The following is a 13,944-nucleotide window of genomic DNA, read 5'->3' as shown; positions in this document are numbered from 1 at the left end:
GAGGGGGGCGCTGGGAGCCCTGAAAGGAGCAGCCAGGGCAGGGAAAATCATCCAGGGGTGGTCTGCGTAAATGCAGCCAGGCTGGCTGTGTCTGCAGGCAGGCAGCTGTGCAACTCAGCAGCCCACCTTCCCATAGAGGCCTCATCCTTCCTGAGGGTTCCATTTCCAGGATGGCTCTCAGGTCCTAGGGAGAAACACTCCTGGGTTGCAGACACACATGGACATCTCCAAGGGACAGAGGAAGGGTGCCCAACTGCAAATGTACGAGAAGGGGAGGCAGGCCTATCCAAGTGCTGGCAAAACGACCATTCTTCCCACCGCCCTGAGCTTTGCCAGACAGCAGCCCCGGGGGGCTGGGCCACCACAGAGACGTGGCCTTAGGCTGCCAGGAGCCGCTAAATGTTAGGGCTCTTCATGCAGGAGAACCTCGTAAGTGGGTTAGTGAGGACCATTCTCAGAGAGCTCAGTGTACTTGCCCTAGAACATGCAGCCTTTCGAAAAACAGAATGAAATAGCCCCACACCTGTCTGAACAGTTAACAGCAGTTACCATTAAGTGAATGGCTGGAACATGGCGATTCCTAATACATAACAACAACATTTAAAAGAAAGTAGAGGGGCACCTGGGTGGCGCAGTCGGTTAAGCGTCCGACTTCAGCCAGGTCACGATCTCGCGGTCCGTGAGTTCGAGCCCCGCGTCGGGCTCTGGGCTGACAGCTCAGAGCCTGGAGCCTGTTTCGGATTCTGTGTCTCCCTCTCTCTCTGCCCCTCCCCCGTTCATGCTCTGTCTCTCTCTGTCCCAAAAAAATAAATAAATGTTGGAAAAAAAAAAAAAGTAGAAATTTATTTTCTTCTAAGGATAACCTAAATATAAACATATATATCTACATATATATGTTTACACATTTCAAGCTATGATTAATAAATTTCATGACAATAATAAACTCACACACTACCAATTACTTGGTATGTAACAGAAAAATTTAGAAATTTCTAGAATTTTCATTGGGCACTGAAATAAATAAAAGTCATAAACACTGGAAGCAAGGCAAACTAAAGTGTTTTTAAAGAACTGTCACTGAAAACTGTCACTACCCTTATCAGGGTAGTCAGCAAACATGCCATTAAATTTTAGTTTTCTAAGAATAACTACACAATACTGAACCCTGGTATGATCCTAGCAGAAATAAAGAACACAAAACTTGTAATGTTAGTGATAGCTATGATGTCAACAAATAAACATACTGACACAAACCCAAAGAAGAGCTTGGTACATGGTAAAGTTACAATAAACAACATCAGGACGCCTGGGTGGCTCAGTCGGTTAAGTGTCTGACTTCAGCTCAGGTCATGATCTCGCTGTTTGTAAGTTCCAGCTCCACATTGGGCTCTGCACTGATGGTGTGGAGCCTGCTTGGGATTCTCTCTTTCCCTCTCTTTCTCTCTGTGCCCCTTCCTCACTTGCATTCTCTCTCAAAATAAATAAATTTAAAAAAAAAATTAAACAACATCAAAAAGTCCAGTACAATTTTATTCCAATCACTTCATGAAGGCTTTATCCTTCCGTTGACTTTATGGAACAAAATATGCTAATTCTTCAGCACTCTAATAATCACATGACTAAGTTCTAATAACCAGGAGATTAACTTCCTAAAAAGTTAATGACCAACTTGCAAATGAGAACCTAATATGGGTATTCAGTAGCTGCTTTTGCTACTTTGAAATGTTTATTTTACAAATATGTATTAGAAAACCCCCAAAATAATCCAAAGCAATGCAAAATGTGATCAACTAGGTGAACTATGTCATCCAAGATCACAGAAAGCCAGCGGAGAGAAAAGATCTAATAGGGAAATACATGTCTGACAATTAAATGTTTGGGGAAGTAAAGAGCCTGAGGAATCTCCATGCTCTGGAATCCTAACTCACTGGTTAAGAACAAGGGTTTTACAAACAATTCTGGGAAAGGACTCAGAGGGAACGAGCAAAGCAAACCCCTACTATTCAAAAAACTTAACTTTAATTAATCTGGTGCTTCATTCAAAAATATGAAAACTCAATCAGGCATTTGAGAAAAAAAATGACATAAGAAAGTCAAGACTCAAGAAAAATAAACAAAGAAAACGACCCTGAAAGAAAAGACTTTTAACTCTAGGGAACAAACTGAGGGTTGACGGAGGGAGGTGGGTGAGGGATGTGCTAAATGGGTGATGGGCATTAAGGAGGGCACTTGTTGTGATGAGCACTGGGTGTTATATGTAAGTGAGAATCACTAAATTCTACCCCTGAAACCGATTCTGCATTGTATGCTAACTACCTTGAATTTGAATTTAAATAAAATCTTGTAAGAAAAAAAAATAAAGAAAATGACCCAAAGAAAAAAAGAGAAATATTAATTAAAAAAAAAAAAAATCAAAGGGATACATGCCCCCCCCCCCCAGTGTTCATAGCAGCATTATCTAAAATAGCCAAATTATGGAAACAGCCCAAGTGTCTATTGATTGATGAATATGGGGGGGGGGGGGGCCTGGGTGGCTCAGTAGGTTGAGCGTCAGACTTCGGCCCAGGTCATGATCTCACAGTTTGTGAGTTCAAGCCCCACATTGGGCTCTGTGCTGACAGCTCAGAGCCTGGAGCCTGCTTTGGATTCTGTGTCTCCCTCTCTCTCTGCTCCTCCCCTGCTCATGCTCTCTCTCTCTCTCTCTCTCTCTCTCTGTCTGTCTTTCTCTGTAAAAAATAAACATTAAAAAAAGTTTAAAAAGAAAAAATGTATACATATACAATAGAATATTACTCAGCCATAAAAAAATATAATCTTGCCATTTGCAAGGACATGAATGGAACTACAGAGTATTATGCTAAGTGAAATAACTCAGTCAGGGAAAGACAAATTCCATATAATTTCACTCATATGTGGAATTTAGGAAACAAAACAAATGAGCAAAAGGGGAAAAAAGAGAGAGAAATCAAGAAACACTCTAACTTACAGAGAACAAACTGATTGTTAGCAGGAGGGGGGGATGGGTGAAACAGGTGACAGGGATTAAGAAGTGTGCTTGTCTTAATGAGCATTCAGTAATTTATGAAATTGTTGAATCACTATATTGTACACTAGAAGTTAATATAACACTGTATGTTAACTCTATGGGAATTAAATTTTTTATTTTTTTTTTTTTTAGTTTTAAAAAATTTAAAAAAGCTTCCTGCACTTGCCCCAAGGGGAGACCATGCTCCCTATCCCTTTACATGTAACAAGTAATAAAAGTTCTTTGCTTTAAAAATTAATTAATTAAATTAGATTTAACAATTAAGTAGATGGAGTCAACATTAAAGTTGTAGAAACCAGAATATAGAAAACATAAAGTCAGGGAGATGGGAAATATGTGCCACGAATTCAACATCTAACAGCTGAATCAGAGTTCCAGAGAGAATGGAGAAAACAGAAAGAAGTAAATATAGAATAGAAAAAAATGTCCTGGGGGCACCTGGGTAGCTCAGTTAAGCAACTGGCTCTCAATTTCAACTCAGGTCATCATCTCATGGTTTGTAATATCAAGCCCCGTGTCAGGCTCTGCACTGACAGCAAGGAGCCTGCTTGGGATTTGCTCTCTGCCCCTCCTTTACATGAGCACACGCATTCTCTCTCTCAAAAATGAATGAAACATTAAAAAAGAAAGAAAGAAAAAAGTGTCCTAGAAGTAAAGGTAGACCTGAGTTTTCATTCTGAAAGGGAAAATCAAATGTCAAAAATAATGAATGAAAAAAAGACCCACAATAAACACACTGCCATATATGCTCAGAACACCACAAAGATCCTAAATCTTCTGGAAAGAAAGAAAATGTTACTTACAAAAATATCTCATCAGCCAAACTGGTTGCTAGAAGGTGAAAGCAGAATGCCTTCAAAGTCCCAGGGAAATTAATTCTGATCCTAGAATTCTATGCTAGGCTAAAGTCTCAAACAAGCGTATCAGTATACTAAAGACTTTCTTCCTACATACTCTCATTTAAAAAGGTAGTTGAGGATTTACTCCAGGGGAGAAAGGGGGATTTCAAGAAAGCTGATGACACTGGATCCAAAAATAACAGTAGACCTAACCCAGAATTACACATAAAAGAAATTCCCAGACAATAGCTCTAAAAAGGTCTAGAAAAAAAATTAGCCGTGATTAGAACAGAAGTCAGAGAACTCTGAGCATAATCTTTTAAAGCAGATTTTATTAAACAGATAATATGACTGATTAACAAGCTAAAATATGTAAGTGGTAAGGTTAAGAAAAAGGGGATATATTCTTTTTTGCCAAAGAGAAGGCAAATACAAATTACAGGAAAACCAAAGAACCATTTAAGAAAGACATGCCCCAAATATGAAGTAAACTACGTGTGGTACAATTAATTGAAAGTAAGAAAATATGATCTAGTGACTCTGATGCCAGGAACATAGTTCCTTGAGCAGCAGGAGTTGAGGGATACACGACTGCATTTTCTCTGTTGGTGCATTCACACTACTAAGTTCTACAGTAAATACTACTCATGTATTCATCATGTATTAACAGTGTGGATTGGTTTCCTATTTCAAAATCAACCTACAAACAAATCAGAGAATGTAGGTTAAGAATGACTTATGAAAATATAAGAGAATGGTATGGAAGATGACAGGGGTCAGGAAGTTGGTGGACTTTAAAATAGATGGAGGGTAGCATAGGATACTAACTTCCTAATCCTAACCAATGGAAAGTTAAAAGATACTATCTAAAGTCGACATAACACAAAATAAATATAAAGAATACTAGTTAAGGGGTGCCTGGGTGGCTCAGTCGGTTGAGCCTCCGACTTCAGCTCAGGTCATGATCTCCCAGTTGACGAGTTCGAGCCCTGCGTCCGGCTCTGTGCTGACAGCTCAGAGCCTGGAGCCTGCTTCCGATTCTGTGTCTCCCTCTCTCTCTGCCTCTCCCCCGCTTTTGCTGTCTCTCTCTCTGTGTCTCAAAAATAAAGATAAACATTAAAAAAAAATTTTAAAGCATATTAGTTAACATTGCAGAAGTAAATGATAAACGAAAAAACAAAAATAAGAGAAAGAAGGAGAAGTAGGAAATGCATGCAAACTAAAACCCTCATCTTCTACTGCTCAGAAATCAATACACGAGAAAAATAAAATTTACCGAGTGTTAGTAACACCGTTTTAAGCACCTTTCTAAGCACTTTTATTACAAAATCCCATTGACTCCTCATAAACACCTATGAAGTTTCTATTACTAATGTCCCAACTTTATGAACTACAAAATAAGACCTGTTAAGTCATTTTCTAGACATCATGCAAGGAAGTAGAGAAGCCAGAATTCAAACTCCAGCCACTTCACTGCATTCCCGCCCTCGGAAGCTGGGCGCGACGCAGGTCAGAGGAAGAGGGGGTGACCCCCCGCAGAGCAACACCGTCCCATCACTCAAGAGTCCACCGCTCTGTACTTCCATCCGTCCACGCCACCACCTGGCTCCCGACGACGCGCACACCCTGCCACAGCCCGCCCTGGACCAACTCCTACAACACCCAACACGCGACGCGACCGCGGCGGGAGGGAGGCCGGGACGCCGACAACCGTGCGCTCCGGGCCCACGGGCGACCCCGGGACCTGCCCCGCGAGCCTCCCGCTCGCACCCACCTTCCCAGGCTCCATCGCCGCTCGCAGGCCGCGGCTGCGGGACCGGCGTCCCCGGCTCCTAGCAACTGGCAGGCGCGAGCAACCGAGCGCCGAACGACCGCTGTCCCGGCATGCCGCGCGCCTGCTCCTAGCGTGCTTGCGCTCTTCCGGCCCCTAGCCCTTGGCCGGCACGAGCAGAAGAGCGCCGGGCCACCGCTATCCCAGAACGCCCCGCGGCCGTTCCCGGAGCGCCTGCGCCTCCCCAGCGCCTAGCAACTGCCAGGCAGAAGCAGCAGAGGGCCGAGCGATCGCTGGCCCTTCTGACGTCCGTTCTCCACCCCATCCCCCGCCCCTGCAACGCGGGCCTCGCCCGGTGATGCGTTAAGGAAGGGGCCGAAGCCGGGGTCCCCTGCCTGGTCAGCGTCCGGTTGGGTGAGGGGGCACGGGCCTTGGCGCGGGGACTAAACTGGGCTGACCCTCCGGCCAGGCTGGGAGGACTGGAGCTGAGCCGGGTCACTGGACTTCCGGAGCTACAACGAGGAAACTGAGGCATGGCTGCTGAGCCGACTGCGGCTTCACCGGCTAAACTCAATCTTCTGGGGCCTTTTATCCTCAGAGCCCACCGACCAGGTGCCTGGAGGGCGGTATTCTCGGGTCCTGAAACTGCATCAGGAAGCAATCTCACGTCCCACCTCTTAAAAGCAAGAAAATTAAGCACCCCGAAATTCGACTTAGCAAATGTACAGATTAGAGAAGAGCTTTTCATCTGTGTATGAAGGTTTTGCACCTTAGAAATTATTTTCCCATATATATCATTTGATATTACACACCCTGTAAGATACTCGGAATCATAAAGTATTTGAAAATGTAATTGTTGAAAGAATGATTTTTTACAAAAGACAAGGGACAAGAACTGAAACATTAAGACAAATATTCTTCATCTCAGACTTATTTTATCAGACTTATTTTCTTTGAAACTTACTATAAAAGCCGATCTTAAACATTCAAGACTGAAGAGGGATGGTCCAATTCCAGTGATGCAGGTTATAGCTGATGTTTAGCTGTGTTTTCACAAACTGTTTTGGATTTGTTTAGTATGCAAATGTAACTAAGAAAGGATTCCACTTGGGGCACCTGAGTGGCTCAGTGGGTTAAGTGGCTGACAGGTCATGATCTCACAGTTTGTGAGTTCAAGCCCCACATTGGGCTCTGTGCTGACAGCTCAGAGCCTGGAGCCTGGTTTGGATTGTGTGTCTCCCCCCCTCTCTGCCCCTCCCCTGCTCGTGCTCTGTCTCTGTCTCTCAGAAATAATAAAACATTTTTTAAAAACAGACAAGATTCCACTCATTTTTTCATGCACACAACGCTCTCAAATCATGTTACCTCAGTGAGCATGTTATTAATAGTCTGTGCTTGTGATATCATGCTTTCCTGTAAATACAAAATTTGTTTAGCAGATGTCGTATTATTGAACCACATACTGTTAGGAACCAGCTTACAGTTTTATGGGTCTATCTACTTTGTTCCAGCCATTTACCAGGCTTTTTGCCTTAGAGACATTTATAACAGATCCCAAAAGCCTTTTCTATTTAATTGTACTCTGGTCTGGGCATATCACTACTACCTTTTTCATTTTCACTCATTAGCACTTAGGAAGAACATAACACAAAAGGAAGGTGGGAAAGGCAGTCTCAGTGGTACCAATGATCTATTTAGGAATTGCTCTGAGTGAGGCACCAAACTAAAACTTTCCATTTCACCATTCACTTAATTCTCGTGGCATCCCCGTGAGGTAGGCATGTTACCGTTTGTCCGATGAGGAGACTGAAGGCCACAAAGGTTAACTGACTTGACTGAATTCACAAAGCCAGGCTGGTGGATAGTCAGATGCCAAAGTCCATTCTCTTAACCACTGTGTCACTCTTTGTAAGCCAAGAACACAGCTGATTCTGGAACAGCTTCAGATTCTGTTGAACATCAGGATAAAGTCACAGCCACAGCATTAGACAAAGTCGTGCACACCGCACGACCAACCTGGATGTGGCCCTTAAGCCCTTCTCCGTCACCCCCAAGTGAAACCAGACTCACGATAATCCTGTGTGGACTCTGCCCCTTATTTCCCCGCAGCTCCCTTTGCAGCTCACTCCCTGCTTCCATCTCCACCTTGGCTCTCTTTCCGGACTACACTCCTTCATCAGCAAACAGAATGACCGAGAGCTCCCCAGATGCACCATATTCACAGGCTTGGCAAATGTTGTCTCCTCTCTCACACTCTCCCCACCGCATTTGCCGAATAAGGGGCTATAGCGGGAGCGAAAACAGTCTTTCTTTCCTCCGACTTCCTAAAATAATCATTTTCTACGTAACTCATTGGACGAGCAGTTACCTTTCATATAATCTTTCTTTTATTGTATTCATTCAAAAGATGCCTTCCTAAGTTCACTTGATGACCTGGGAAGTGACAGAGGGCTAGGGATAGAAAGCTACATAAACACTCTCTGGACCTCTAGGAGCTGGTGATTGGTGACTGCTAGGACAAACAAACAGCCGTTAGATAATATGAACCCATGAGAGCTACTGCTAAAAGGCAGTGAGCGAGGAGCTGACAGCTGGCTGTCTGGAAGAAAGGACTGAGGTTGGGAAGGGCACAACTTCCCAGGAAGAGAGGCTGGGAAAGAACATCTTGAGGGGAACACAAATATGGGGACAAGCACAAAGAGAAGAAGGCTTTGGAGGCTTCTGGGAAATATAGAAATGGTACCTGTGACAGTGCTGTCCAGTAGAAATAGAATGTGAGCCACATAAAACATTATCCAGCAAAAGAAAGAGGTGAAATCAAAGTTAATAATGTATTTAACCCAATACATACAAAATGCTATCATTTTATCATATGTATTTAAATGTTATTTTACATTTTTCTTACACTGTCTTCAAAACCCAGTGTATATTTTACACTTACAGCACACGTCCGTTCAGACTAGCCACATTTCACGTGCTCAAAGCCCCATGTGGCGAGCGGCCTCGGTGTGGAGCAGACCGGGTCTCTAGCAAAGGTATGTGTGGGGGTGGCAGGGGGCATGGGGTGGCATGAGATGGTCAGAGACGAGGTTGGAAAGGGAACATGGCCAGGTGGTGAGGGGCCTTGAATGGCATGACGTGAAGATCTAAAGCATTGTTGGGCAATGGTAAGTCATTAAAATTGGGACCAGAATGCTGAAGGAAAGGTGGGCTGGAGATGAGTGGAAGCCAGGAGTGGGCTTTGTGGGGCTCTGCATACTGTGAAGCCTCATTGCACAAAGCTGCTTTTCTGCCCCTTTCCCCAGCCAGATTTGCCTCAATCCCCCTGGAGCCTTCACTGCAGCAACCCTGCACAGATCCTCCCCTGCTCACACTCGGTCCAAATGGTTTGTTACAGTTCTACTGCATCCACTTTTCTAGAATTTGAACACGTGTCCATCTCCCTCACTAGACTGTAAACCAACTTGTAATTGCAGGTTATGATACAAACAAAACATTTCTTCAGTTATAAGCAACTTTGTTACAGAAGTCAAGAACTTTCCTGTCCCAAACTCATTGGTTTTCCAGGTCAGCTAAATTTCATGTCACTGTAACGTCTGTGTATGTGGGTATGATACAAAACCTACCTGTGAGTCAATTTATGTGCTAATGTGCTAGTGAGAAGTCTGATCAGCCTCTCACTGGCTGTGTGAACCTGGGCAGTTTATTTTACTACCTATGCCTCAGTTAGCTCTTCAGTAAAATGGGTATTATAAGGTGCCTAATTCCGTAGAGCAGTCGTGAGGATCGCATGAGCAATTGTGCAAAGTACCCAGAACATCGCCTGTGGCAAACTAAGCCCACAGTGTTAGTTATTAACAAGTTTATTATTGTTATATGTTAGCACCTAAATTATAAGCATTTAGGGCAGATGGAAATAGGTGGGATACCAAAATTAGAACCTCCTTTCATAAATCTATAAATTATCTGCTACGGTATGAAGCCATAATTGGAGCACTTGCATCAATGAAGAGATTGCGGTAGGCAGAACTCTGGTCTCAGATTCCAGTCCCTGGCATCCATGCTCTTGTTTAACTCTCTCTCTTCCTGATTGTGAGCAGAACCTGTAAATGTGATGGGATCTACTCCTATGGTCAGGTTACTGATCGGTTGACTAATTGGTCAAAAGGGAGGTGTTCGTGAGTGGGCCTGACTTCCAAAGAAGGTGATACATCTGAGAAACACCCCTACTGTCCTGGAAGAAGCAGCAAACTACCACACTAGGAGGGGTCGAAGGAGGGGCAAGTGGGAGACACAGAAGGTGACTCCTGGCGGCCAGCTGGCAGAAATCAGGGACTTGAGCCCTACAGCTGCAATGAACTGAAATCTGCCAACACCCTGAATGAACTTGGGAGGGGTCTCAGCTGAAGGTCTCCAGAGGAGGCCACAGCTCAGCCAACACTTGGTTTCACCTCACGAGACCTGAGCGGAGGACCCAGTGAGGCCACGCAAATATCATCTTCAATAGCGACAGAAACCGACATGGGGCTTGTGACTTGATAGATGGCTTCAGTTGCGGGTTCTAATGTGTACCACCTCATTTGGACTTCCCCCAAGAATATCAGGGCTCCCCGTCACATGCACAGAGCTGCCTCCAGGCTCCTAAGGGCTGAGCGGTATACAGCAGAAAAGCGTAATCATGAGCATAAGGTACAGACAGGATTAACACGAGGAGGGAAACATCACAAAATTTTTCCCAGAGGTGGAGATATACAAATTGTTTTTTGAAAGATGAACCGGAGTTTTGCATATGGACAGAGAGAGAAGGGTAGTCCAGACTCAGACAACATCAGGTATACAGGCACAGACAGGTGACAGCAGGGTATGGCAGGGATGAGCAGCAGTGCAGACCCTAGGTCGGGAGGCGAGGCAAGAAGGTGGGTCAAGTGTGGCAAGCTCTGTTGTCATGAATAGGAGCAAAGGAAACCAAGCGCAGAAGAGATTCAATCAAATCCGCATTTTGAATTGGCCATTTGATCAAAACACGGACTTTAAAAAAATGACTTTCAAATTAATTTCAAACTTAGAGAAAATATGCAAGTACACAGCACTCCATTCGTCGCCCAGATTCCCACCACGAACCACCCAGCACGTGCTCTACTTGTCTGTCACCCAGCAGTTATTTACCTGTCTACACACACACTTACCTGTGATCATTAGACTTGTCCTGAATTGTTTGACAAAGAACTTCGGGTATGATTACTCATCACTCCAAAACACTCCAGTGTTTGTGTCCCCAAAACAGGGACAGCCTCCGCTCCACAACCCTCCCTCCAGTCAGTAGGTCAACATGGATACAACTCTACTGTCCAAACGACAGACCCCTTTGTTCCACAGATTGTCCCCAAAGCCCAGATCCCACACAGGAACACACGTTGCACGTGGTTGTTGTGGCTCTCCAGTCTCTTGCAATCTGGAATAATTAATTCCTCAGTAAGAACATGGGGACCCTACATGGCATCTGTCCCCCGAGTCCCTATACTCGGGTCAAGCTTTCTCAAGCTCTCTGGCAAAATGTCCCAGAAATGCTGCTGTGCTCCTCTTTAAATTGGTAAGTATCTTGCAGAAAGTATTCTAGCATTATTCCTTAACAAACCTCACCTACCATCCTTAGCCTCCGTTGATAACTCACTCTTATGCTACAATGACTGCTAAGTGGGGATTTTCCATTTCTTTGACTCCAGTGGCTTATTTTTTTGTGCATTCATCACTCGCTCATTCATCTACATCAGTGTGGGCTCATGGGTTCCTATTTTACTCCCTGGCTTGTAATCTTCCAATGTCATCCTTGATTCTGCTGCTCAGATAGTCCCAGACTTAACCAGCAAGAGCCCTTCAAGTTGCCTCCCATGTCCTTTGACATTACGTGATTCTTTGGGAATTTTCTTACCTCCTGGCACAACAAAATATTCCAGGCTTATCTTGTATTTTCACTGCTCCAGCCCTGAAGTCAACTATTTCTCCAGAGATCTCTGGTTCCTTTTATTGTAGAATAGTATTTAGAAGCCAAGACGTGGGAGTTATTTGTGCTTATTGGTAATGGGGTACCATTGCTTCTGGACACTCTCAGCAGACAGAAATAGAAGATATACTTTTTTAAATTTTTAATGTTTATTTATTTTTAAGAGAGAGAGAGGGAGAGAGAACAAGCAGGGGAGGGGAGAGAGAGAGGGAGATGCAGAATCCGAAGCAGGCTCCAGGCTCTGAGCTGTCAGCACAGAGCCCAACGCGGGGCTCGAACCCATGAACTGTGAGATCATGACCTGAGCCGAAGTCAGACACTTAACCAACTGAGCCACCCAGGTGCCCCAAAATAGAAAATATTTTTAGGCCTCTTTATACATATGTATCAAAACACATGAGTTCATACCTCCTCCGAGTCCAATCCATCACATCAAGGTTCTTTCTGGCCTCTCCGTTTCCATGCTTGTAAGATCTTCTCCAACAGCAAGAAAGCTGACTTTCATTATCGTCAATGTATGCATCTATTTGCTAATATAACCAGGCTGAAGAATCTACTTGCCACTGCCTCCTCCGTGGTGGGGAGAGTAAGTCTCTGTGGAAATTTTAAAGAGGGCAGGATTAAAGGGCTACCGGTCTATAATCATCTGGGTAAGCAAGAAAGGACCAAGCCCTTTCCGATTCTTCTGGTTGCATGACACAGAAATGTACTCAGGTGGCTCGAGTAGTAAAGAATGTGTGGCTGTGTCACCAAAGGAGCATCTCTGAGACAGGAATACGAGTCTTGGTGAGTGTGGGCAAAAAGAGTCCCGGTTAGCTGTATGAAAGGAAGAGAGGCAAAACGTGCTCCCATCCTCTACAGTGAAACTTATGCAGAGGTGATAGGGAAGGAGCGAGGACAGGAAGAGGTAGAACAGGTGGACAGGATAGTTGATAAGGCCCAGACCTAGGTGAGAGGGGATGTGAAACAAAGCAGAACGGATTGAACTTAAACAGGAGGCAGCACTTTCCTCTGAAACTGGAAAAGTTGAGGGCTGAGACTGGAACTTCACCGTTTTTTACCAAATCAGTCACAATGAGGTTCTTCTTTCCTCTGAGAAAGCAGTGCCTTTCATTGGAGGAGTATCGGCACAGAAGGTAAGGAAGCGGGTAACATGAAGAGATCCCAGGAAGCTGAGCGGGTTAAAGATACTAGCAAAAACCTAAGAACCGAGCTGGGTCTGTTATTAGCTTCCATACAGAATGAGATGCGCTCTGCCTTGCTGGTGTGGAAGTGGCCGGAAGTTCAATGGGGTCATGAAGGAAGGCAGCTGAGGCTCGGAGGTTGATTGGTGTGCAGCCTGGACACTTCTCTTCAGTGCATTTTACATCCGTAAGCTGCTCAGGTCAAATAATCTATTGCGAATGTCCACTCAATTCTTTACGGTCCTACAGCTTTTTAGAGGGAAGACCATAGGACAGAAAAGCTCAGCCCCTTACTATGTTAACTATGTCATAAGCTTGTAACAGTCTTGAGGGAGAGGTGGCATTAGAACATTTAACTGTTGCAGAGGAAAAGGTTTGAGACTTGTTACTTTGTATATTTACAACAATGTATTTTGGTGAAGGGCAAGAAACGGAAAACCACTTTGTCCCTTGCTTGATTTAGTGCCCTTGCCCAAAGCTAACTGTTCCAGACCCTAGAGCAATGTTTCTGAAATGAGATATATTTACGTATCTCCATGCCCCCCCCCCCCACACACACGTAATTCCATTTGGACCTGAAGATAAGGGGAGAAGAGACGTGTTGTTTATTCATTCAGTACCTGCTCTTCCAGGCACTGTGCTAGCCTGGAAATATAATGATAAACATAATAAATATGGTCGTTGCCCTCATGGAACTGAAAGTTGAATTGTTAATGAGACTGCGGCAAAGCCATGAATGTGTGCAAATGCTTCCCCCCACTCAAAAAGCTCCAGTTGGCAGCAAATCTTTGATTTGGGGTGTCTAACGGATCTGTGGTGGCAGTTTAGCCTTCGGTTGGCAGTCCTCTTTGCCTTTATGGCTTTTACTCTCTTATCTGCACCACAAAGCGGTCTGTCAAGGTTTTTGTCCTGAAGACACCACGGTTTGACCCTGCAGCGACAGAGTTATCAAGTTATTATTCCAGAACCCTTGCCATATGGCAGGGAAGAACTTGTCACATGAGGTACACATTGACTCAAAAGCTTAAAAACATGTAGGTGTGCTCTATTTCTCATCAGTGAAGTCCCTGCCCTTCCTGAAAATGATCAAGGTCACCAGTCAC

General features: G+C 44.4%; 1 protein-coding gene across 6 annotated transcripts in view; it reads right to left on the bottom strand.

Annotated features, from left to right (window-relative positions):
- Window positions 1-5,782, bottom strand: part of DYNC2I1 (dynein 2 intermediate chain 1) — a 70,035-nt gene extending 64,253 nt beyond the window's left edge. For all 6 annotated transcript variants that reach the window (XM_040464562.1, XM_040464560.1, XM_040464559.1 and 3 more), the window contains exon 1: window positions 5,660-5,782. In XM_040464562.1, coding sequence (XP_040320496.1) covers window positions 5,660-5,674 — 15 coding nt within the window. In that variant the 5' untranslated portion in view covers window positions 5,675-5,782. The remainder of the gene's footprint in view (window positions 1-5,659) is intronic.
- Between the last annotated feature and the right edge of the window lie 8,162 nt (window positions 5,783-13,944).

The sequence above is a fragment of the Herpailurus yagouaroundi genome, unplaced genomic scaffold (assembly GCF_014898765.1).
Source record: "Herpailurus yagouaroundi ecotype Mexico unplaced genomic scaffold, PumYag 483, whole genome shotgun sequence".
Taxonomy (NCBI): domain Eukaryota; kingdom Metazoa; phylum Chordata; class Mammalia; order Carnivora; family Felidae; genus Herpailurus; species Herpailurus yagouaroundi.
This window is presented reverse-complemented; position numbering and strand designations above follow the sequence as displayed.